Source organism: Struthio camelus, chromosome 17 (genome assembly GCF_040807025.1).
Source record: "Struthio camelus isolate bStrCam1 chromosome 17, bStrCam1.hap1, whole genome shotgun sequence".
Classification (NCBI taxonomy): domain Eukaryota; kingdom Metazoa; phylum Chordata; class Aves; order Struthioniformes; family Struthionidae; genus Struthio; species Struthio camelus.
Genome location: NC_090958.1, coordinates 19,710,865 through 19,735,872, shown reverse-complemented (window position 1 = coordinate 19,735,872; position 25,008 = coordinate 19,710,865). Strand labels below are relative to the sequence as shown.

At 52.5% G+C, this 25,008-nt stretch overlaps 1 protein-coding gene across 1 annotated transcript in view; it reads right to left on the bottom strand.

The window, feature by feature from the left end:
• The window catches only part of MYO18B (myosin XVIIIB), a 103,236-nt gene that overhangs the window by 62,765 nt on the left and 15,463 nt on the right, over nucleotides 1–25,008 (bottom strand). Inside the window, exons 14-19 of the mRNA XM_068911514.1 lie at nucleotides 24,238–24,301; nucleotides 19,129–19,273; nucleotides 6,896–7,066; nucleotides 4,998–5,088; nucleotides 1,967–2,159; nucleotides 263–343 (exon numbers count right to left, since the gene is read on the bottom strand). Of these exons, the coding sequence (XP_068767615.1) occupies nucleotides 263–343; nucleotides 1,967–2,159; nucleotides 4,998–5,088; nucleotides 6,896–7,066; nucleotides 19,129–19,273; nucleotides 24,238–24,301 (745 nt within the window). The remainder of the gene's footprint in view (nucleotides 1–262; nucleotides 344–1,966; nucleotides 2,160–4,997; nucleotides 5,089–6,895; nucleotides 7,067–19,128; nucleotides 19,274–24,237; nucleotides 24,302–25,008) is intronic.

The following is a 25,008-nucleotide window of genomic DNA, read 5'->3' as shown; positions in this document are numbered from 1 at the left end:
CCTCCACCAGCACTAAAATGTGTGTTTTCAAACACCAAAAAGATACCAACGCTGTACCCTTCCCTGTAACACCCTAGGAGCTGTTCTACTTGTGCCAACCATATCACGAGGGATCACGAGACATCATGACGTCTCCCTCTGCCTCAGGAAATCCTCACTCCTCTGGGAGGCAGACAGGGGTTTGTGTTAGTGCCAGACCGGCAGCCAGCTTCAAGCATGGACAGAGCAATAAATTACCACTCTGGTTATTGGGACAGATTACCTGTGACGGGTTCAGATCGATGATGGATAGCGTGGCCTTTGGAGAGAGCTCTGGAAGATCAAAAGACACCTCAACATTTTCCTGGAAAACATTATTTAAAAGTTCATTTCAGTCATGATTTGACATTTGAAATCCAAGAGGAGATGCACTTGCAAGAAGCGGAAAGAAGAAGGTGCCTGCTCCCGTCTCGCTCTGCTTTGCGCGATCTGATGCTGGCTGAGCAGCACTCCTGGTGAGACATCTTTGAAGTGATGGCAGTGGCACAGCTGCGCTTGCCATCACGGGATGGGCTGTCAGGACCACTGCGCTCAAAGAGCTTCTGCAGCACTTCTGTGAGCGTCAGACAAGTTGCATAAATAATGCATATGAAAAAAAAGTTGAAGACTTAACAAGAAAGCATCAAGAAAATAATCAATTATTTAATTTGCAGCTTGGAGGCTCACCACTGTTTTTATTAAATTTCCCTTTCTAAATGGAGAACTTCAGGTTGAGCCCCATGCTGCCCAGCTCTAGGTGCTGCAGGTGTTCACCACACCTTCCCCACGAGTGACGTTAAATCTTGCCCTCGCTCCTGGTGCTGGTCCCTGTGCCTGGCCCCGAGCATTCGCTGCTCTCGACAAGAGGCACAGCTCCTCGGAGAGCATCCTTCCACAACCACGCTCTCCCCACATGCAGATAACGGATCCACCTTTGCCAAGGGCAGCGGCGAGGTAAGTGGATCCTTGCTCACATACAAACGGGGGATGTGCAGCAAAATCCAAAGCTTTAATCTCTTTCCGCAGTAACATAGAGAGGTTTTGCTCAGGGATTCATATCTGCAGCCTGTACACACAGGTGAAGCAGAAATCAGCAGCTAGACCTGAATTTCACTTCTACCAAGGGCACATGCCTTTATCACCTCCATTTGTGACTTAGCTCTGTGAGTAACGCAGGTCATTTGGGGCTCAGGCTCAAAGCCGCACTAGCATGGCTGACAGATAAACTCATTGCAGCAGCCTGGGCAGCCGTCCTCAGCCAACAACAAATGCAAGGCAATGCAGCCTTGTGGAACCCGCTTTCATTTCAAGCTTGGTCAGTGACTACATATTCATTGCTACTGAAGAGCATATATATATGTATATACTTACTTGGCTCAAGTGATGTGTGAGTATTAAGCCATGGGAATTCAACTATTTTTCCAAAGCTAGAGGTTTTAAAGTATGCCTAATAATGCCTAATACGTTCACCTCTGCTTACAGATTTTTACAGCAGTTTATTTCTGCATTAATTTACCATTTTCCTTTTTATTCTCTATCCAGCACCTGAGGAAATTTAGCAAAAACACAGTTGCATCAATAGAACGGTTCAGAGCTTTCTCAGCTGGAAAAAACTTGCCCAAATAGATGCCCAAGACAGTCTGGCATTTCTAGCAGGTAAGAAATACATGATGATCTAAGAGGCCTGGGGCAGCAAGGGAATGAGAAACACTTGGCTCCAGGCGTACCCCCCCCCCCCCCCCGTCCCGTTCAGACCCCCAACACCTCTGCAAAACGCCTCCCATTCAAGCCGCTTAATGGAGTTACTGAGCCACACCACAGCAGGGGACAAGGACCCATGGAGCCAAGTGCAAAGCTCATGCCCCCGGGGCTAAGAGGGGCTCTCTGGCTGACGTGCAGCCGGGAGCGCGACCTCAACTCCTAGGGCAACCTATCCCTCGGGTCTCACCTCTTTGTACCTCTCCATTTCAGAGAGGAACGTTTTCTCGTAGAAGAGGGCCTGCAGCCGCTCGTGCACGTAGTTGTGACAAAGTTCTTCAAAAGTGGCCGCTCGCTCTCTCCTCTGATGCCGCGGGTTGTGAAAGCCAGGCGTGTCCACCACTGCGATTGATGCCATGGAGAGGTGGTGGGACGAAAAGGACCTGGGGAAACAGTCGTACACAGCACGGGGGTTTTACACACAGACGCACACCTGAGGCTGGCTTTCATAGAGACACCCTTTCCTCCCCAGCATGTGTATCCCTTCATTAGCACTGCTCCAAGCAACACTCAAGTACCAGCACTTTCTGCTGTCCAGCCGCCCGGTCAGACACCACTGCCTGCGTCTCAGGTCAGGGAGCACTAACAGCAACACAGCACATTTTCTTTTCTTGTCCCTTACAGCCTGAGTTTCACCCACATCTCCTTTGATCTATTCAAGCAGAGTAGCTTCTCCCAGCCTAGATGCAGCCATCTGGCATGGGCTATTCCTGACCTGGCTTAACGACCTGGCTTTGTTAATGACAGGATGAGATGCGTCCCCTTCCACACTTGTTCCTGTCCTGACACTCTACTTATTTAAAGTACTAAGTCTGAATTCAAATATATTAGATTTGATGACACAGATGATTTGAAAAATGGCTAAACTGACACGTGAAGCCAACATTGATGACAAGGTGAGTTTCCAAAACACGGATTGTAGGACCATGACGTATATGGTGTTTGTACAGGAGAAGACTGAATTTTTAGTTCTTGATGAAATCTATAATTGGAAATGCAGGCAGTAACATGCATGATCTGAGGAACAGGCATCAAGTTGGCTCTTGGGAGAAAGAGAGACACTGTTTACAACTTCTTAAAATGTTGCTCGCAGCCTTTCCCAACGTTTCAGATGAGAACAGCAGGGGAGCTGCTGAGAAACCTCTGGGATTGTTTTTAACGCACACTTCTGAAAAAGCCATCACATTGTGTTACTCTGCACTTCACTGGCTGCAGAGCTTCACGGCCTTTCCCATCACCTCCTCCTGCAGGCAGCTCACCGGCAGGCAGCCCTCTGTGGTGCGCTTGAGTGACATTTAAGAAGATGCACTTCTACATGACACAGGCCACTGAGGGTTCCTGCACCTCGATGAAAGTACAAGGTTGAATGAAGAAACAAAAATATATTTAGGAACTGCTTAAAGAATTTCATGTCAGCACCTTCCTGCAGCAACACCAGCGTGTGCTATGTTCTGGCCCTGCAGAACTTGAAAAGGATTCATGTTCACAATTTTTATCAGCTCACTGAGGAAAACAACATTTTCCTGACTGCACTGAGACATATGTTTTCACTTGGACCTCGATCTTTGTTGCAACAGTTTAAAAGGATTTGGTAGGCTGGTTTGGAAAATAAAATTAGGAAAAGCAAAGCTAGCTTTAAAGGGAAGACAGGACTTGGGACACATCTGAGCTAATGCTGTTATTCAAGAAAATCAGCAATATTTTGCTCTTCTGATGCTGCCGCCGATGCTAAGACCTTTCAGCAGTTTCCCTTTGAAATTTGGTTGCTATAAGTTAAAATAAAAATATTCAACTGCAGGTTAAAATAAACCTGTGACAACGATACAGAGTATTTTCAATTATCAGATTTGATGTGGATGCTGACGTTGAGGAATTGAGTTGCAAAACAGAGTTAAGAAATCTAAATGGTTTGGGGGCCTGATTCTGCTCGTACCCCACTATTAGATTACTGCATTTGTGTAGATCATTTCAGATTTACACCAGTTGAAGAAGTAGATATCAGACCGCAGAGGATATCCTTCCCGTCCTGGCTCTTGAGATGGAAAGGAGACTAAGGACACGCTGCTGTGATCCCAGGGAAACAGGGGACTTGCTTAGCTTTACCAGTCCCCAGACAACAGGGCACAGATGAAACATGGACTGATGAAGCACCTCTGGTGCCAGACCTTCTAATTTTTGATATTTTGATCCTCTCTTGCAATCAAGCTTTTACTAAGAAGCAATTCCTAGCAAGCATCTGCATGGCTCACTGTGGGATTCCCCGACCGGTTTATTGCTCTGTACATACTGGCAACCTTGATTTCAATCTGCAAAGTCACATCTATTATTAATAAGTAAACAAGCTGCATCTCTCAGCGCTGCAATGCTCTGATTTTAGCTGCTCGGTATTTACACTTACTGTGCTGCCTACTGGGAAATGAGATTAGTGGAAGTGTCTCCAGAACAGGAGCATCTGATAGGGGTGTGTGCTGCAGTAGAAAATGTGCTAATCGGCTGCCAATGCCATTGGCATCCCATGGCCAGGGAGGTTTCAGCTCCCGAGGTGCCGGGAAGGCTCTGAGCCAAGAGCAGGCACGAGCAAGGCAGTAAGGTTGCTGTGGTTGCACACCACCAGCAGAAGAAATGCCTTGCTGCAGCATAAGCCTCCACCTTCAGAAACGTCGGACCTGCACTTGGGAGCGAAGCAGGGTAGCTGAAAGTGGCTGGTGGTCCGGGACGCAGTGCCATACCACTGCATCAAGAGACAGGCATCAGAGCGCTGGGCCCAGCTCCACACACTACTAATGGTTCAACACTTCTTCCCACCACAAAGGCACTCAGGAGAGAAGAAAGAGCCTGGCATGTGGGCAACCCTTGCCAGAGCCAGAAGGCAAAGAGCAAGGAGGAGAGACAGGAGGCACACAACCACCCATGCAACACCTGGATGGGCTGAGCACCTAACTGCTGTTCTCTGAGGACTTCTGGTTCACATTGTCAGGACCAGGGGCCAGGAGCCCACAGAAAATCCCAATCTGCCAACAGACTCTCTGATACAGATATTTTCCGATAACCTTTCTGCAGCAGGCAACGGTTGCCTACTACATGCAGCTCTCCAGAGAGCTCCCAGTAAAGGCTGCTCTTCACTAGTGCCAGGAGGACATGTTAGCAGCGAATGTCATGAACGTGCCTTGTTTCCGGGTGCACGGAAGCTTCACTGGCACAGGCCCTGGCAGCACCCATACCTGTTGATTAGGGAGACGACAGCAGCAAAGAGCTCCTCGTAGAGACCCGCAGCCATCCCCTCCACGCACTCCACACCAGTCATCTTCGGCCCTAGTGCACACAAAGAGGAGAGCAGGCAGAGACACATCATTTAGTTCCTGCTGAGTCCAACCTGCATGAGACACAACCAGTAGCAGGCATTTCCCTTGCTCTCTGGGTAAGATAACCTGTGTCGCTCCTAATTTCTGTCTGGCAGACACTACATAACTCCGGTTACACCAGCAATAAATATCCAGGTGTGTACTTTCGGTTCCTCTAGTGCTTCTAGTCTAATTTATATTTAAGAAATAAAACCATCACCATATTAAGGGCCAGCGCTGCAAGTTCTTGCTTCTATCGGCACAGCCTGCAGCAGCCTGGCTGTAATTCAGTCACTGAAGACTAGTCTGGCAGGGAAAGGCTGACCTTAAAGCTGGGCGATATCTCATACTCCCCCACATGTGTGTGCTGGATCTGCCTCTGCAAATTAGGTCTATGCATTAATTTGAAGTTTATACTAGTTCAGCAATGGTTTGTTAAGCAGTGGCATATTGTACTGCACACTATCCAGCTCTCCTTGAACCATACAGGCACATGCAGCAAAGCACCAGCGCTGCTTCATTTTTGAGCATGGCGGAAGGAAGCTCCCTGCCAGCTGCCCTTTTGCTATTTTTTTTCTTTTATCTCTTCCTCTTCCTTTTCTGGGGGAGCTCTTAAAGCATTTCATGGTCTTTCTTTAACCCTGGAATCCAGCTGGTTGCTAGGGAACAGGCAACCTCCTTGCACCTCGGCAAACACAATAGTCCTTTTTGCAGCAATTGTTGGAGAGCCACAAGCCCTGGCTATAAACACGGGGAGGGGAAGAAGAATTTGCGTGAAAGAGGAAAAAAAACCACATGCGCATTGGAATTAGGTTGGTGCTGACTGTGAATTTTTCTCAGTGCCCAGATGTCAGCAGGCTCTTGTGGCCTAAACCAAATTACCTCTGCTTTCCACTTAAAAGTGTCTGATATTTACAGTTAACATAGCTGCTTGTTGATGCTGCTTGCCCTTTCCCTCCCTCTCCGCAGTTTCCACAGGCATGTAGCACTCGCACTTTCTTTTCTACGCTGCAAACCTCACCTCCTGAACAGGACGGAGCAGAGGAGTCCTGTCAGAGGGATCCGTGCTCCCCGGTGGACTGACAGCCTCCCTGAGAGCAGCAAGCTGCCGCATCTTTGCTGCTTCTCTTGTTGTTCATGGGACAAGCGAAGCATTTTGTAGCAGTTCTGTGTTGTACTGAAACCAAGATGAGCACTCGGAAGCCCATATTTCTAAACGCAAGGGGCTGAAACGACAGCGCTAGGCAAGGTTTGGCTGTCCGGGCCCAAGGTCGCTGCTGCCTGGCAGCATCCAGCCCTCCGGCAGCATGGGCAGAGGGACAAGCACCACTCCAGTTTACAAGGGGAGAGAAGAGGCTGCAACGCTTGTGCTGTCTGTATTTCTACAAGACCTCACTTGGCGATGGGCCTCTCAGAAACCGTGAGGTCTCTTGGCAAATAACCTGATCTTTATGCCATATCGCTTATCTTCCGCTGACACTATCGGAAGTCACTGGACCTTCAGGTGTCCTTAAGAGGCAACAGGTGGAGTCAACTTTAAAGCTCAGGTTTGCTGGAAAGCTCAGGATCGCCACCTGACTGAGCACATTTAACAGTCCATTTAATATGAATGTATTGAAATGGATCTTACTGCCTGAAAAGAGAAGGGTGCATTGCCTTTCCCTACAGCACCAAGCACTCCATCCATCTTCTCCCAGTGCCCAGTCAGGAACAGTGCAGAGCACAGTACTTCTGCATCAACTATAAATAAAGAAAAATGGACTATAAAACTCTGATACCTGAAGGAGTCTCCTCTTCCAAGGGCAGCCGACTGCCCCGAGCCGCAACCTGCTCTATGATCTGCTTGAGGTGGTGTTTGAAGACGGCAGTGGTGAGCTCCTCGAAGTCGCAGCCCAGAACATCTGCAGCTTTATTTGCCCACTCGAACTTCATGAACTGCTTCCTGCCAACTGCCGAGAGGGGAGAGAGGAGGTAGCACGTACAGACGGGATCCCGCAAGCACGCCTGAGCGCAGCAGGCACGCGCTCGCCGCCGCCGGCACGCTTCCCTGCCCCGCTGCCACATCCAGCCCGGAACGAAAAACAAAATAAGCAAAACAAAGATGACTGCTGCTTGCAGCGTGGGATGGGGTGGGAGGGAGCCTTGCACCAGCGAACCCCAGCTGCTTTCCCTCTGCCGAGGAAAGGCTGCTGGATCAGACCTGCCTTCACATCCTTAACGGGCAGTTTTCAAACCACACGCTTGCTGACCTCCTCGGAGCAAAAAGCCTACATGACCACAGCCTAAACGTGCCCCTGGAAAGATGAATCAGCTGGGGCAAAACCGGGCCGGAGCGGCAGCGGCGGGCAGCGGAGCAGAGCCTGCTGCCTCCCAGCACCACTTGGGACCCCTGGCACAGACAAGGACACGAAAAAGGGCAGCAAGGCAACCAGTATCAAAATACGGTTTCTACCCAGAAAGCCCAGTTCCTGCTAAGAATTTTAGCATTTATGCTGCCTTATATTCCCTGTCTCCAGCAGAGAGACCGGCACAGATGCCACAGCGGCAGGCACCGCTTGCCGACAGCAGCTCTAGGGATTTTCCTCGTGACCCCGAGGTAGCGGCGCCCGCGATGTGCAGAGCTCAACGGTTAGGACAGGGCAGAGCCCTTTCGCGGAGAGCACAGCGAGCCTCCCCGCCGCGGTGCGCCCCGCGGCTCGCAGCCCGCTCCCAGCCCTCCGGCCTGGGCTTCCCGCGGCTCCGGAGACGCTGCCGGGGAGCGGGGCCGCCCCGGGCGCCGTGGCAGGCCGCTAGCCGGGGAGACCCTGCCCAGAGCGGAGCTATCAACTACCGGCTCGTTCGGACGGTTTTAATCACATCACCCTTGATCAGAAATCACAGCGCGCGCGCTGACGCTTGTTAACGGCAAATAAACCGTCAGAGCTCGCGAACAACTAAGGGAGGGCTCAGCTCAGGGGAGCGCTCGCGGAGGCCGGGCGGCCGCGGGCGCAGACCCGGAGGAGCCGGGAGAGGCGGCGGGCGCGGGGCGCTCGGCTCCCGCACGGCCTGGGCGCCCACCGCGGGCCAGCGGCCGCGGCGTCCCAGCCGGCTGCGAGCGCAGCTCCCAGCGCCGCGCGGGAGAGCCCGGGTCTGCGGCTGCTAAACGTAACCTCCAGCAATACGCACGCTCGTGAAAACTCCGGTTTGCTCTTCTAACACCTACGGCCGGTTTAACAGCTATCCGTGACGGCAGCCCATGTGCACTAGTAAGTCAGCAACCATATACGTCTTTCTAATTCCCTTTATTGCGGTATTACTGCTTTATGCAGTTCATTATTGTCTGCCCTTCTAATTTTCAATTAAAGCGGATGTGGCTGGATGCTTACCTCACTCGGAGGGCTCAGACTCCCCTTCTGAGTAACAGCTCTAACTGAACTGAAAAGCGCTTTCCTTCTTAAAGTCCGTCCACCTCTGCCCGAAATCCTCCTCCCGGGGGGCAATCTCCCCAGCGCTGCGCAGGCGGCGGCAGCCAGCCCTGCCCTGCCGGGCTCCGGCCGCACCGGCCCCCTCTCCCCGTGGCTCACAACGTGTCAGAAAGAGATGCTTTTGGCTTAGACCTCTGCACACAAATGCCATCACTCACAAGGGCCGTAGCAACGTTCTCAGCTTTGCAAGGTATCTGTTGTATTAATGGAAGGCTGGATGATTCAAGCAAGGTTGACAGATTTGGCCCTTGGGCAATTGTTTGGTGTAGAAGGACTCTTTCTTTCTTTCTTTCTTTCTTTCTTTTTTTTTGTCAGGAGATGGTGGCAAATGTTAAGGATCTCAGACCAGTGCTTTCAGCCCTCCTACAACAGCTTCTCCCCCCAGGAGAGCGCTGCGCTTGCTCCCCGCTCCCAGGCGCGCGGTGGCTCCTTGCCGGCGCGCAGGTCCCGGGGGCTCCCCGTGCCCGGCGTTCACCGCGGGCTCAGCCCCCCCAGGCCGCCCCGGCGCAGCGAGCCCCAGCAGAGGCCACGACTGGCTCCAGGGACTCATTTTGAGGAAACTGGGAGTGAGTGAGAAACCAGGTGGATAGGGGAACCCTACCTAGTCTGCTGCTGTTAGAAGGCATGAATAACTTTTTCTGAGTATTTTAAAAGCTTCAGTGGACCGAACTAGCAGGTGTGTTTATGGAAGCTGATGGGATTATGACTCAATCCCTCAAAATCCAGGATCACCTTACTCACAGCCAACAATGTTTGCGGTCCCTGTAGCCCAGAGAGCAGCACTCCTCTCAGCTCCATCAGCAAACAGAGCTGACATGCACTTTCAAAGGAAATTATTTATATCCAGCATAGTTATTCCAGCTTAATGATTAAAATCAATAGGGAGACAACCTGCAGGATAAATCCTCTTACAGTTCTAGGAATGAAAGATGCTGCGGAGCCAGCCAGCTGGCACGAAATCAGAAACATGGGAGTGCAGTGAGCAGAAATGGGAGCAGACAAGCAAAGTCGTCCAGAGACCTCTGGATAGCGTTTTTAGACGGTGATTAATGAGGAGTCAGCCCTGGATCTTACAACGAAGACGAGCCCTTAAAATAAAGCAAGTAGCCGCCAGCGAAGGAAAGTGTTTGTGCGGGAGAGCGGGAGACAGCCACGTGCTGCACCCTCGGTGCTTGCTAGCTACCAGCGCTGGACCCCTGGGCACCCTTTTCGGGTGAGGTGCTGCGCCCGGGCTCCCGTTCGCGCACAGGAGATGCTCTCGGGAGCCCGCTGCCAGGCGGCGGGTACGGGCGAGGGCGGCCAGGTCTCGTCCCCGCTGCAAGGGCTGCCTGCAGACCTGGTGTCTCGCTTGTCTGCGCCCTCGGGGGAATCACCCCCTCCTTTCCTCTCCCCTTTGATCTTTTCCCATTATTCTTTATTCTGACTGAAAGCCTTGAACATCAAGAGCTGTGCTGGAGCAGACAGAGAAACTGCCTCAGCAATCAAGGCTTTGGTTTGTTTTGTTTTCACTTGTTTTAGTTTTACTCTACTTGTTGGACAGTGGCTTCTTCACCAACGCAAAGACCTCTGCACGCGGCTTCACAGCACAGCACAGCCCTGCCCGAAGGCCAGAGGGGATCTGGGGAGACCCTGCGGCGGGCCCGGCCCGGCGCGGCTCCGAGCCCTCTGCCCGCGTGCAGCGGTGCTGCCCCGAGCCCCCCACGGCAGCCCAGCCTGCCCCGGCCCCGGCGGGACGGGTCCTACCGAGCCTCCCACGCCGCCCGCTCTGACGGCCCGGGGCGAGGGGGCACATCAGCACAATCTGCCTCCCTCGACACAGACGTTTCCAAGGAGCACAGCAAGATCTTCCTACTTCCTGACTTTCTCTACTTCATCATGGAAGACCTTCTGGCTACCCCTAGCAAAGGGCTATAACGTTACGTTTCAGAGCTTCAGAAGAAGAGCGGCTATTGAACCAGGCACGTGTTGTCTGCAGCTAGCATGGCAGCATGCTTAGCGTATCGATATATCCCAGCTGCTTGGCTCTGCACACTGAATTCTCTATTTGAGCGTATCTAACTGAGCGGTAAATAGTTCTGAAATGCTCATCGTGCTGTGGGTTTTGCACTTAGACATTCCTTGAGTTGCACCTCAGCTGTAAACTGCTGGTGTGCACAGAATCAGCCCAGGGACAGGCGCGGACCCGTCTCCGGGACCTCCTCACTTGCTCGTGACTCTCCCAGATGCGGCATCTGCCACTGTCCTCCCACCCCAGCCGGCAGGAGAGAGGCCAAGCAGCATTTCACACTTCATAAAATATAAATAGCAGCAGCAGTGTGCAGCCATCCAGGGCGTAATCTGACCATTGTAAAACATGCCAACTTTAACACCTAAAAGGTAATTACTTTGGCACATTTAATATTTAAGAGAAGCAGTATGAAAATACAGTGTCAGCACGAGGCTTTCTCACACTCTGCCCTTGCAGCTGGAGGATCTCGATTCAGCGTGCCACGGGATCGGGACACCCCCGAGAAAACGGGGGGCAGCAGGGAGGCCCCGAGGCTCCCGCGGGGCCAGACTGCCCCACCAGCCACGCACCGGCATTTCCAAGCCGTAAGCGGTGCAGCCCAGGCAGCAGAGGACAAGCGCAGGAGCGGGCCGGCTCAGGGAGGCCGCGCAGCTCCCCACCACCGCGGCCCGCCAGCCTCGCCGCCCCCGCACCTGCGCCGCTCGCTTACAACACCGTACTGACTTAACAACCGTTAATTAGGAGCCCCGAGACATGCGATGCTCGTTGCGGATGTGCCTCATGTTTCCACTCTCGTCAGTGCACGGGGGAGGCAATTACGGGAGGCTGAACGTGCCATGGAAACCCACCACCTGGCTTGCCTAGGAGGAGAGACGCAGCGCGGGTGAGCAAGCCCCGACGCTCAGAGAGCCCGGGGGACCTCGGCCCCCTGCTAAGGGAACTGCCCGGAGCGGTTCCATCTGCTGCCGGTGGGACCAGACCCCGGAGGAATCTGGCCCTGCTCTGCCCCATGCTGATGGGGAGACATTTTACCAGCTAAACGGGAAGAAGAGGAGCTGGCCACCGGGGATGGGAACTAATTAATCTTTTATGGACCTCTGTCACCAGCAGCCATCCCATTCGGACCCCTGCGCGTGATGCTCACGCAGTCCACCTGCCCCTGCTTACCTGCCGTCCCAGTCCCCCAGCTCTGGGCACCTGGCTCGTCCTTTTTCTTTCACTTCTTTTGTCATTAAAGCCTTTTCACTGCTAATGGGACAAATAAAAAAGCCATTTGTCCCTCTTTATTACCCTGGGTGGGGAAGGGGAAAGAGAGGAGGTTCCCTCTGGCTTGAATGGTTAATTTATTTGTCTTGCACTAAATTCTCCAGTCTATTCTCTGTTGACCCATTGTCTGATGTATGACATATTAAAGCCTATATATAACAAAGCGAAGAGCTGTGTAATAGCATGATTAAAGAAATCTGCCATTCTGGCTGCATTTCCCCAACTGTCTGTAATAAAGATGTCAGAGCGCTGAACAGAGAGCGCCATAACTCCATGCGCGTGGAGACAGCCCGTCCAGCCTGAGGAGCCGTGGCAACAATAATAAAAATCCATGTGAAGGAGAATCAATGTCAGCCGTAACAGGCCCCCAGAGCTGGACCCCTCATGCCACCCATAAGTCAGCAGCAAGAGCAGGCAGGCCGCTGCTCTCCTGGGTCAAAACCCCAGGACGCGGAGGAAAACTAACTCCCATGCCGAGGCGAGGTGGGAACCGGGGTGCAGAGCCGCTGATCTGCACAACAGCCCGTTCCCAGCACAGCACCACGCAGCACCTGTGGCTCTCCCCACGGCTCCCACTCTTGGGGCTGGAATTCCTTCCACTTCCCGCCCCGGGCGATTAAGTTGCTCAAAGCACAAATTCCAACAAAACTCCTCATTTCTGATTGTTTCATGGACCCAGACAGCAGATCGCAGAGCTCTGCCTGGTCTGCGCTCGAACCCAGAGTCCTCCTGCCTCAGGGAGCACAGGGCTCGCTCCGCTCGGACATAGCCTAGGACATCTCTGCCAAACCACCCGGCAGTCTCTGCCCCACGCTGCAGGCTTTTCCTAGTCTCCTGGCCTTTCTAAGACAGACAAATACCTGTTAGCAAAAGAGGACAAAAACATAACATCTTGTTCATGACTTCATTAAGCCCAACTGTGATTCTCCAAGGATAAAAAGGCTGCCCTGAGCCTGTGGGCGGCACATCAGCTTCTACCACTCCAACCAACGCAGCAGGGCCTGACCAGATGTCTGCAAAATGCCCTCACAGAGCAAGTACCCTTTGGTAAACCCTGCTAGGAGGCAGCTCCAACCTCAGTGCTGGTACGCACGACCGCATGAAACATCTCCAGCTCTAGCAGTAGTGGCCACACTCTCTGTTCTGCTGGGAGACAGCCAAGAGACACCTCCTCCAGGCTTGCAGCAGGGTGGCTACTACACTAACGCTCATCCCCTGGAGACTATATCACCTTCTTTAAGACCTTTCCCTTGAAGCCTGCATGGTTCCATCATGGCACAATTATTGCCCTTGATGGCTGCAACTCATGAAATAAATACAGAGTACTCAAAACAGAAGGCGCAAAATCAGCTGCACGTCCCTGTGCAGCAAGAAAACTGGGTGCTGAAGTGCAAAAGGCTTTAACACAGAGAGAACAAATAGCAAGAGATTCAGAGGCCAAGGCCTCATGCAGTCTTCTCCTAGACTCATTTTGATGAATGGCGCAAGGAAGCAGGGGAGCCCTCCCCAGCAGGAGAGCTAGATAGCCTTTCACTGTGTCTGCAGTGGTACAGAGGTACAGAAAAGCCTGTGATTTAGTGAATCCAAATGTTACCATTCTGCTATCTGCCCCAGGATGGCCAGCTCTACAAAGGAAAAAGAAATCTCCTAAAACAGGAGGCAGAGGCTCTCTGCATCAGGAAATGCGGTTCCTTACGCCAGAGCGCAATCTGAATAAGGCCAGTGCCAGACTGGTGCAAGCAAGGGAGAACACAGCCCTCTCCCCCTCCGTTGTCCAGGACTGTCGGAAGGGTCCCTTTCGTAGGCTCCCTTCCAGCTCCTGGCTGCTCAGACAGGTCTGCACAGATGGCAGCTACACACACCAGAAAGCCCACAGTTATGCACTCTCCTTACAGTCACCAGCCGTGAATAGATCCGCAGCTCAGTCCCTCGCCGGCCGCCGAGGCAGAGCACGGCACCGTGGGCAGCGCAGCAGCAGCAGAGCCGGGGTTGGGCCCTGGCAGGCCTTTACGCCGCCAGCTTGTGCAAAGAGCAGTTTGCAGCCGTAGCATTGTTTTTACGAGGGATTAATGAGGAGTGCAAACCCTCACACTTGGGTAAGAGAAAACACTTTGCACATGTCACAGGAGCTGCTCTGGTGCCATTAGCAGATGTCAGCAGGGCACTGCTCTGCTCCCACGGGGACCCACCTCTCCCTCACGCCCTGCTCCTGGCACGCTCATGACACCCAGGTGGGAACGCATGGGGATACGGGGTATCCTCATATAAGCCCCTTTAAAAGAAGAAACACAAGCAGGCATGCACACGCAAGCTTGTCTGTCTCACTAACAACCCCCTCTCTGTCTGCATGACAAGCCCTGTGTTTCCACCGCTGGGGCGTTTGCTCAGCCGAGGACGGGCTGGGACACCTGCCCGAGCCTGCAGCGTGGCCACGACCATGGCGGGGACTGCAACGCTGCCGCCCGCCCTCCTCCTGGCAGCCGGCCAGAGGCTCAGAGCCGGGACTGGCGTGAGCCGCTGCGGGCAGGGATGGAGGAGCCTTAAAGGTGTCTTTTAGAACAGATCTGGGCTCCGCATGGCAAAAGTCATCTATCAGCTATCTGATCACAAACTTTCTGCCATCATCTGTGCCTGGATCTGACGAAGAACCGAAGCTGCAGATTGGGCTCCCCAGACCTAAACCAACATCTGCCCTATTCACCTCGGACCCCAGAGCAGCTCTAGCAGCTGGTGCTGAGGAACATGCAAGTGGTTCCAAGTCCCAGCAAACACGAGAGATTACTACCAAGATTTCCTTGCAAATCTGTGACTTTTTCTCCTACTGAATCCCAGGGGAGAGGAGGGGCCTGCTATTGGCCTCCCCAAGCACAGATACGTCTATAAGCAAACTCTAAAGAGTTAAATTACGCAAGCATGCATTTCAAAACATTGCAAGGTGAAGGTGCTGGGGGAGGACGGGAGGGAGGAGGAAAAGGGAGAGGAACGATCCCTGCATGAAGCTCCGTGGTGTTACTTTAAGCTGAAGGCCTTCCGCCTGTCATCCCCTGTGCTCCTCTCTGCTGTCAGGGTTCGCAGCCCACGCACCCGTGCCAGACTGCACCAGGCCTGGGCTGCACTGAAAATAATAATGCAGTTACATCCTACATACCACGCCGAAGTGTATCAGGTTATTTTTCCCCCTGCAACAGTGACCACCCCAGGGACAGATATATTTGTCATAAAAGGGAAACTCTGAGTCAGTGCTAATTATGGATACGCCGTTCCCTCATCCTTTTAGCAACAGGCTTTAATGAAAAAATTAGAATAAATTTGGGCACTGAGCTCTGGTGGAATTAAGAACAAAGTGTCATTTCCATATCAGTTACTGAAAGGTCACTACATCTCAGAGGCTGTAAAACAGCAGCTTTAATGCGGGCTTACGGATTTTTCTCAGCTCCACTGAGGATGCAGTAAGTCACTGCGGCCCATTCTTGACTGGCACCTATGCTCGCAGGACCTGGGTAATTAGTGCCTGCCGGATCCTGCCAGGTGCTCTCCCTTTTACATTTTGATGGATGTCCCCATTACTGTACTTGGCTAAACGGCTTCTAGCCCTTCTGGAAACTTTCCAGTTTAGAAAGCTAAAGGGATGTTCAAGAGGGTTTCATCTCTCACGTCCCCCACCAGCCACATCTGCCTATGGGCAGCAGAGAAGCAGCGTCATGCCGCTGCGCACTGGCACAGCAAGACCCTCGGGAGCGCCAGGGCCAGCCCCCACCTCCGGCTCCCTGTGTGATCCCAGGCTGTGCCAGTGCGGTGCTCCTGCTCCATGCCTCAGTCTCTCCACTTGAAGCTGGGACTGGAGTTCTCCCAGCTCCTCAGCAGAGGATCAGCCATGCCATGACGCAGGGAGGGCGAGCAGAAGCAGGATGCTGCCCAGAGGGGTCCTGTGAGGTGCTCAGGGTCTCTCACTCTGACCAGCAGCAGGAGCTCCGTCTCTGCTGCATGTTTTGCTCTTCTGCTTTCCCCATTTTCCTCCATCCAAAAGGTTCTGGCCACTGACCTTATAGCAGCCTCTGAAATACTGAACCAGCTGGACAGGCAGCCAAACCCGCATCACCCTGCAGCGCCTGGAGGATGCTTCACTGCTGGGACAGACACCCCCCGAATGGGAGCATGCCCCGGGCAGGCCTGGCCCCACCAGGCTCCTGCCCTGAGTAGGAGAACGGCAAGGCATAGCACTACCGATGTGGGAGAGGGGAGCGAGGGATGCAGGGTCCCCCAGCTTCGTCCCCCCGATATGGCTCTGAAAGAGTTTGAAGCTTTGTGACCCTTCAAAGGCAAAAATATTGCAACGAAAAACTAACCACGCACCTCATCACCAACAGCAGCTCCAGCGCCCGAGTGGTAAGCCCTGCCTCTCATTCCCTGTCAATGCAGGGCTAAATACAAGGCATGCAACCAGCATTACGATCCAGTAATGCAACCAGACCGCTGCTGGCGTGCTGGCTAGCTCGGCACGATGCTGCCCCAGGCTGTGCCGGTGCACAGGGACGGGCCCCGCGGAGCGGCACCGCTCGCAGGGCAACTCTGCCTCCCGGGAGAGGGACGGCGGCGGCAGCCGGGCTGCTCGGGGAGCCGGCCGCGTATGCCAGCCGGCCGCAGCAGGAACATTTCAGTGACTTGCAGCCACTAGAAACACCGTCACCTCTATTAAAGCTGCGCGGTGGGAAGCCGAGAGAAAGCATGGAGCTGCGGCGCTTTATTTTTGTAACAGTCAGCAAAACAGACAGCTTGAGAGTGAGCTGAATGCTGACCTCCGGCTGTGCCTGAAACCTCCTTCCCAGTTAAAGAGCTAATGAGTAAATGAAAATATGTAATATTCTGCAGCACACAAAAGGACTGAAAGCACTTAGGTGAATGGGTACCTAAGATGCCCTGCTGGCCTCTGGACGTCAGGCTGCTTTCTCACAAAAAGAACTGCTTTAACACATTTCAAAGGCAAGGAGAAATGCTGACACCAGAACAGAGCAGGCTTTTGAAATTCAACCTTTTTTTCTTGTTTTTCTCACTACAAACTTGTTTTCGATGCTCAGCCAGAGAGAGATGGTGCAAGTCCCTCCTGCTTTATTCCGAGGCAAACAGAGTATGTGACAAGATGATAGCAATCAGCAGAAGAAAAAAATATACATTTAAATTGCACTCGGGGCCTCCAAAGCCAGAGCGTGCCATGGGCTGGGTGCCTTTGTTGCTCGGATTACAGCGGCGGTGGCTGAGATGCTGGCTGCAGGCTCTGGCTGTGCTCTTGAATGCAAGTGAAAAAAATAGTGCGGAAGCTTTCTTTGGTGAGATTTCAAGGAGAGAATTTTGAACTTCAAAGTTTATAAAAGGGGAAGGGAAGAGATGGCTATCGGGAGATAGGTTTAACCACATTAAAAGAGTCATCGCCCCCACCAGGACTTTTGCTCCATCCACCTTTGATCCATTTTTCATCTGCACTTCCTTTCATTTCTCCCCTTTTGTTGACACATGATGGGGGAATCAATACGCGAGTGAGCGCTGCCGAGACATGCTCTGATTGTTAATCCTGCACCCAAGTCAGCTCTGAAGTCACAAGCCCTGCTTGGGCCCATTACTTAATATTCCTATTCATGCTGAAATAATTGCTACAAGACTTTTCGAATATAGCAGTCAATTGACCTTAGACTGACTTACAGGGTGCTTGGGACAGAAAGGCCCTGCTGAAAGTTCAGTAAGTTTGAGTAAATCAGCTCAGGTTATTATACGAGTAAATTTAAAAGCCTTCCTCATCTTTAATAAAGTAGGTCTGCTCTGCACAGCCTGGCTACCATGCACAGAGAGTGCATGTGCTCAGGGACAGGGGAGAAAAAGCCACTCTGGGTTTGTGCCAAGTTGAGAGCATCCTAATACGGCCAGGCCGGAGAGGGCCTTTGCAACTGCGAGCAAACAGCGACGCTCCCCTGCCTTGCGCTGCCACGACGCGAGGCCACGACAGGCTGAGCTCACCCTGGGCGGCCCGGGCTGGTGCGGGACCCCGCGCTTCCTGGGGCTGGGCAGCCGCCGGCCAGGTGATGCCGTGGGAGGGTGCAGCCGGGAACCCTTCCTCGGCCAACACAGCAACTTCCTGCGCATGCATCCCTGTGCATAGGTTACTTAATTTTAAAAGAAATGGCTCCCAAATTCGCTCTCCTAAAAATTCTTGAGGCAGAACGACTTCCTTTTTTTTAAACAAGAACCTTCTCACAACGCTTGAATGTGAGATAGCAGGAACTTCTTTTAAACAGTTGGAAGGGCATTAGGGGAGATAGGGATGGAGGAAAAAAAAGCCAGACAGAGGGAGAAAGAGGGAACACACTTCAAGTGAGGATAGCATTCATCCTTTTAAAATAATTAATAAATGATTAATGGCATAAATTACCATAAGATGTGTTATGACATGTTGCAGAGACATTTATAAATGTCTGTGCCTTAGTTTATAGCAGGCTTTATGTAGCCCTCATAAATTGAAGGGTGTAAATCAATGTGGCTGTCTCTAAAAAGGGTGAGAGCACATCTTAAAATAATTTATAAGGGATAAGGCAATTTCGACATGCCTGTATTAATAAGGTCTTTATAAATACAATCTTTACCCAGACTCATCCTATTATAATTCAGTTACTGTATGAGACACTCAAGAGAAGAGAAAATTATTGCTACCTGAAACTGCGCCTTTGCACAGTCACTGGGGATGCTGTAAACCAGGAGTGTAAACCAAAAGCGGTAACAAATGAGCTGCCCTTCCTGGTCCTTTTGAATAAGCCAGTACGATGCCAAGCACTGCAGAGGCAGGAGTGAGCAGTGAGGTGCCACTGCACCAGCGAGGCCACGCTCAGAGGACAGCCCACGCGGGGGTCCCTGCACCCGTGGGAACAGCCACACCGCTGAGCCCTCCCCACCTGGCCATGGCTGCCTGGGTCCACGCTCCCTGTCTCGGCCCACGGCTGGTGGACGGACACGCACGCTTGCACCCGTCACCTGCAGCTCAAAGCACAGCTCCCACGTGCTAGGTGAAGGACTCGGATTGACAAACCACAGCAGCCACCTCCAGGCCGACATCACTCCTCAAAACACTTCCCCGGTATGGCAACACACGGGAGACGGCGCAGGGATGTTCTGCCTCCTTCACCCAACATTGCTGCCGATGTGCTTTCTCTCTCTCCTCCTCTTTAAGCCCTGGCCCCAGTGGCAGCAAATAACAGTTATAAGAAAATGAGGGACACGAGCTCTCGTTTACCTTTACAAGCCCCAGCAGCGCCAAGGTGGTAGATGCCTGCTAACACTCGCCAGATGGCTTGCTGCTCCTCCGCTGTGATTCCCAGTGTGCCCATGGCAGCCTGGAGCTGGGCAAACGTTGCAGAGGCCTTCTGCTTCTCTTCGGGCTGGAAGAAGAAAGACGCATCAGGATGAATATAACTGTCTCCCTGGGAGCGTTACGGGGCTCTTTGAAGGGGGAGAGGGCACACAAAGGGAAAGCAAAAGGGCAAATGAAAAACATGGCCAAGAAGGAGAAAGACAAAGGGACCCTAAGAATAGTTTAGGTTGCAATGGGAGAATCCACTGACAAGTTCATCAAGAGCCTGGTAGTAGCAGCAGGCCTGGCTATCCCTTCTTATCTTACGACAAGGCATACTTCTCACTTCAGAAGTGTCTGCAAAGGATGTTAAATAGTAGCTACTAAAGTTAGACATTTTAGATTTTTTTCCACTTCTTGCTAAATACACTAGCCTACAGGCACATTAGGGATAGCTAAACAACTGCAAGCCATCCATCAGGACCTTGTCTAGTCACCTTCAATATGCTATGTGCCTTGCAGACCTCAAAAGCAGTAACACATATGTGGTGTGATAGTACCAAATAACAACTCTCACTTGCCATTTGCTATTCCAGGAGCTTAATCCTAGCAGGAGCCGTCTGTGTCATGCACTAGGGAACAGCCAAATGTCAGAACCCCAGGAAAAGTTGCGTTTTTATACTTCTGACATAATAAATAGCAAAAACTCAAGTGCCCCACAGTGCACTGTAAGGAAAAGCACAGCTTGTGGCTGTGTCTGTGTGAGCTGCATGCCAGGACCAGGACAGGAAAGGGAAATTTAGCTTGTTCTCATCCGTCATCGAGTTATTCTGGCTAGATTACAGAAAAATAGCACCTGCTGAAGAAACCTACCCTGGCTGCTTTGGTAGGATGAACAGGCAGTTCCCAGCAAGTTTTAGAAGAGCTGGTTTCTGCTACACAAACAGAAGAGCCAGACGTGCCAGCTCCATGCTCCCGGGAGTGCTCCTTCCCCAGGGAGAAAGGGGGAAGAAATCAAAATCAAACACCAGCAAAGAGTCCAAGTGCAATAGGAAGGCAGGGCTGGCCAGTCCTTTTCAGAAATCATGGTCTACTCTCCCTTCTTTTAAGCCCATTCCACCATCCAAGCAGTGAAGTATGTGGTCCCACCATCCAAGCAGTGAAGTATGTGGTCCCAAAGCAGGGCAAGTCAAGGAAAGCCCATTAAACCCAGGATCTGCCTCCGGGCAGGGCTGAGGAGCTCCCTCATCCCATCCGATGAGCCCTGGAATTTTTTTTGCAAATGCAGCCCCACAGCAAGATTAGTTTTTCTCCTGAACTGAGGATTTTCAATCCAGACACATGCAGCCCTGAGGCTAGACATGGCACACGGGGCTTCGACAGGCGGCATCCTTGTCTTGGCAGCAAACAGCCTGCATGATCTAAAGGATTTCTGCTCCTACAAAGGCCTACGAGGCAGCTACTAATGAGAAAACACAGCTGAAATCTGCAATTTCTCCAGACTCAAGCACCCCAAACATTTGTGACTGCAGTGTCACAGCAGGCGATCAGGCAGTGGGGAGTCATTCGCACACACTAGCAGGTCCAAGACTAGGAAGCCACCAATTAGAATTTCAGTCTGAAAACCCGGAGCGTTATACTGAAAGGGAAATATCCCAGGTTTTGTGTCAAAAAAAAAAAAAAAAACAATAAATTTCCCCAGATTCCTAAATTAAAACAAAACAAAGCACAACACAATTTTGCACATTTTTGCTTTCCTCCTCAGCTACTTTAAATACATACAAGTGGCTGTGTTATCAAGGTGTCACCCTTATGTCCAGAAAGGCCATGCACGGTTTCATCCCAACGAGGAGCATCCCTGGAATAAGAGCTTGCAGTAACAGTGCCTTTCCAGTGCCAAGAACATGTTCATCTCTGGCAGGGAAACAGCTTTTTGACCTCTCATGTTCCTTTTTCCCCATTGAGTCCTGGTGCAGTCCCCAGATGACCCCTTCGGCAGCAGGGAGAGGATGCATGGCCTCACTGGCACACGCCAGGTGACATTGCCTTAGGAAGACACACAGCTCTCAACCAGGCGGATCAAATGGGCCATCTGCTAATGCTTGGCGTGGGATGCTCTTGGAGCCCTCTCCAAGCTGAACGTTTGAATCGGGCTTTCAAGGGACACTTGTGTGTGCAGGGAACATCCCTGGCACCACTGGGAAGGACGAAAAAATCATGGCGGTGACACCCATTTCTGAGGACGGGTCCTTGTTCCAACCCATCTGCCAGTTAGTGGAGATCGCAGACAATATTAATGCTCCTGTAGCACGGACAGACGGGCAGAGGAGAGCTGTGCTCATCCTGTGGTCACTTCTGCCAGCCTGGATTAATGCCCTGCGCCTGTCCGGCCCAGAATCGCATTTCCTGCTGGACCCAACAGTCCGCCAATGCCTTGTGCCTGGCAGAGGACACCCACGCTCACCGCACGTACCTGTGGTGCTACATAAAGAGACTAAATAAAATAAATCCCAGCTGTAACCATAGCAATGATGCATCCAGCCAAGCACAGGGATCATAATGGGGAGGAAGGGGGAAACGTTTCCTGGATTCAAGAGGTGCCTGGCTCACGTCCTTCGGAAAGGCACGCCAGCCCTTTTGCAGGCACCCTTACAAGCAGAGAGCCACACACAGCGCCGTGCTCTGCCTCCACGGCTGCAGAGGTGCCAGGACGGCCACAGGACGCTGTGGCATGGCTGTCAGGCAGCCGGCAGTGTGGAGGTCACTGCTGCAGCTCCAACCCGAGGCCCTGAGCATGCCTGCTGTTTGCACAGTCCCCCTCAGCTTCAACTCCAGCACCTCAACACCTCTGCAAGGGCAGGCTGGTACCCCGAGGTGCTTAACAACCCCACAGAGCCGCACAAGACGAGCTGAAACACCTCCCTCCCATGCTGCATGGTGGTGGGAGTCAAGGGACCCTCTTCCCCGCCCTTTGCTTGTTGCAAAATGAGACTGTCATCCCCATTAGCGGGTCCCATCAGGCTGCTGGCAACAGACCCAGGATCTCCACCTCACCTCTTTCCAGGAAACTTGGATTGATGGAGCAGAAACAGCAATTTGCTTCTTGCCAACTTTGGAACCATTTGTTCTGTTCCTCCTGACCCTCTCCCAGCATGGCTGACTGGCTGTGGAGAGCATCAAAGCCCCAAACCACCCCAGCCGCAGCTCTGCACTTTCAGCACCTACTTATGCCCCCGGCAGCCCCTGGGTGGTGGTCAGAGCTGCGCCGCTGGCGGAGATTAGACCCATGCAGGAAGGGATGGTGTTCCCCAGGCAGGGCTAACCCTGCGCATTCGAGACGGGGAAACCTGTCTGCTGCTTTTCCTGCTGAGGCGCACAGCGGACCAAGACACTGCTCAGATATGCAGTGCCCAGGTTAGACCCAGGTGCGTCTTTGATCACTAGGAAGCCTTTAATCCATGGATTAAACGTCCCAAGAGCACAAGCTGGCAAACACACTGGTTGCATTCAGACTCTCCAGAGGCCAACGGGCTCCATGGAAACGTTGTGCCAGGGGCTGGCAAAACTCTGCCTGCACCTCCAGGGAGCTCCCCCCTGCTCCTGCCTAGTCACCTTGCTGCCAGAGTAAGAATAGAGAAAGGTGGGCGCCCAGGCCCACACATGGGTGCCCAGGCACGCACCGGGGGGGCAGCCACGACATTAAGCAGGCTGCCTCCAAGCAGGTCATTCTCACAACAACCACGGCATTGCCTTGCTCGCAGGCTCCCGCAGTGTGCAGACCCAGCCCGTCATGCCACTTGCCTCCGCCACCAGGCAGAGTCACCTGAGCATCAGGTCCCTCTCTTCTGCCTGGAGCATGTGCGGCACGGGGGACAGTCACTGCCGCGGAGCAGCGCCGCGTCCTGGGGGAGCGGATCAGCTCTGCAGCGAGCCTGGCGGCACCAGGCATCAGCTGGGAGCAGGGAGCAATAACTGGAAACCTCATCCAGGCCACGGGCATGGGAGCAACTGTTCAAACAGCTAAATTTGTTTGGCCGTTAGCTTTGAGCAGTGGCTACGTAATGAAGATTGAATATTGAATTCACCAAAAGGTGATGTAACTGCAAATTGCTGCAATTCATTCCAGTGCTTTGGCTCATTGGCAATCTGCCTAATCCTTGCAAACGGCTCAGACTAATAAGGAGCTGTTGCTGGAAATCAAATGCAGTATTTTCAGTCCCTAAAAATAGCATTCTGTACTCTCTGAAGTAGGCGCTCACCTCTCCAAGAGCCACTGTCGCAGGGAAATATCAGAAATTATTCACACTTAGAGCAGTACGTTCTGTCTCTGAGCTGAAAGGGTGATATTAGAAACCCATGCGTTTCCCCTGGTGAGCAGCTCTGTGTGTCTCGTTCTGAAATGCTGTAAGACAAACTCACTTCCAGGAGGGAAGTGGATTAATCTAACGCAGACGCCAGGCAGCAGCAGCTCGGCTGCCTGCTCAGCTCCCGGCAGCGCTGGCACAGGGCTCGGGCTGCGAGGCTGGGCAGCCGGGACGTGCGGCGCAGAGCCTCTGCACCTCTGCGGGAGCCAGGCCTTTCGCACACCCTGCTCACCTCGGCACCGAGCATCCCACAGCCAGCAGCAGGGCTTCAGAGGAAACTGCCCATCCCAAGGTCAACAAGAGGGAAATTACAGGTGTAATTCAGCAGGTTTTGGACAGATCCGTCCTCAACATTCACAGAGTTTTAATGTGCAGTCACTTCACCTTCAGCCAGCGCAAGGAAGACCCAAGTCCCATGCGCTCTGCTTATGACCTGGGACTCATACAGCTAAGCCTCTGAGAAACTCTGCAGGAAGGATTTGGTAAGGTTGGGCTAATATTTCAGCCAAAAGCTATTTTCAGGCTGTTCCACAGCTGATATGTTGCCGAAGGAAGCCATAGGAAAACTGCAGGGCCCTTGCCAACTGGCATGTGCAGACAGAGCGTGCACGCTGAATAAGGCTGCTCAGCACAGAGGAAATCAAACAAGCGAAGCAGGAGTTAATGCAGCGGGTTTGTCTATCCCTACCTTTGCAAACGGCTTGATTCCAAAGGAGTTGCTCTCAGCCATCTGGTGCAAATGCAGCATTGTCCTGAAAGTAGTTATGAAAAATGAAAATGAAGCTACACCTCACTGCAACATGATAGGGCTTATTGCTTTTGAAAGGGAAGAGGCGCTGGTGCCTGAAAACGATACCAAAATCCACAGCACCGCGTGGAGTTCAGCACCAGCAAAGGAGCTTCGATAAAGCAGTTTCTTTGCCAGGAGAGGCACCCACACCACCACCATTCGGAAGGATTTGAATTTTTTTCTTTGCTTAAGGCTCCCAAAAGGACTCCCAAAACCTCTCCAAAGCACCACGCTTCAAAACACGGCCTCTCAGGCCTCAGAGCTTGCTGAGCCAAAGGGAATGTCAGGTAATGCTCAGAAAAGCACCTCTCTGGCAGTAGCTCCCAGACCATCAGCTAAAGGGATTTCCCTCCCCTCCTGCACCCCAGCACTCCCCAAATTCCATCTGCCCTGTCCTCGGGGACACCTCTTACATCCTCTCTGGGCCCTAAAGCCTGCAGAACCCCTTCGCCTTTATAGTGAGGGGCCGATTGGGGGAAGGAGGCAGTCAGTAAATGCCCCAAAGCACAAGCTGACTTATCCCTCAGGCCTTACCCCAGGAGACAACACAGCGCTCTCTGTGCCTTAGCAAGCCACTTCACCACCCTGTGCATTTACTACAGGAGCGCAAGGATCGGTCCAACACCAAACTCTTTATCACAACTGCAGCTTTCAGGGGAAGCATTCATT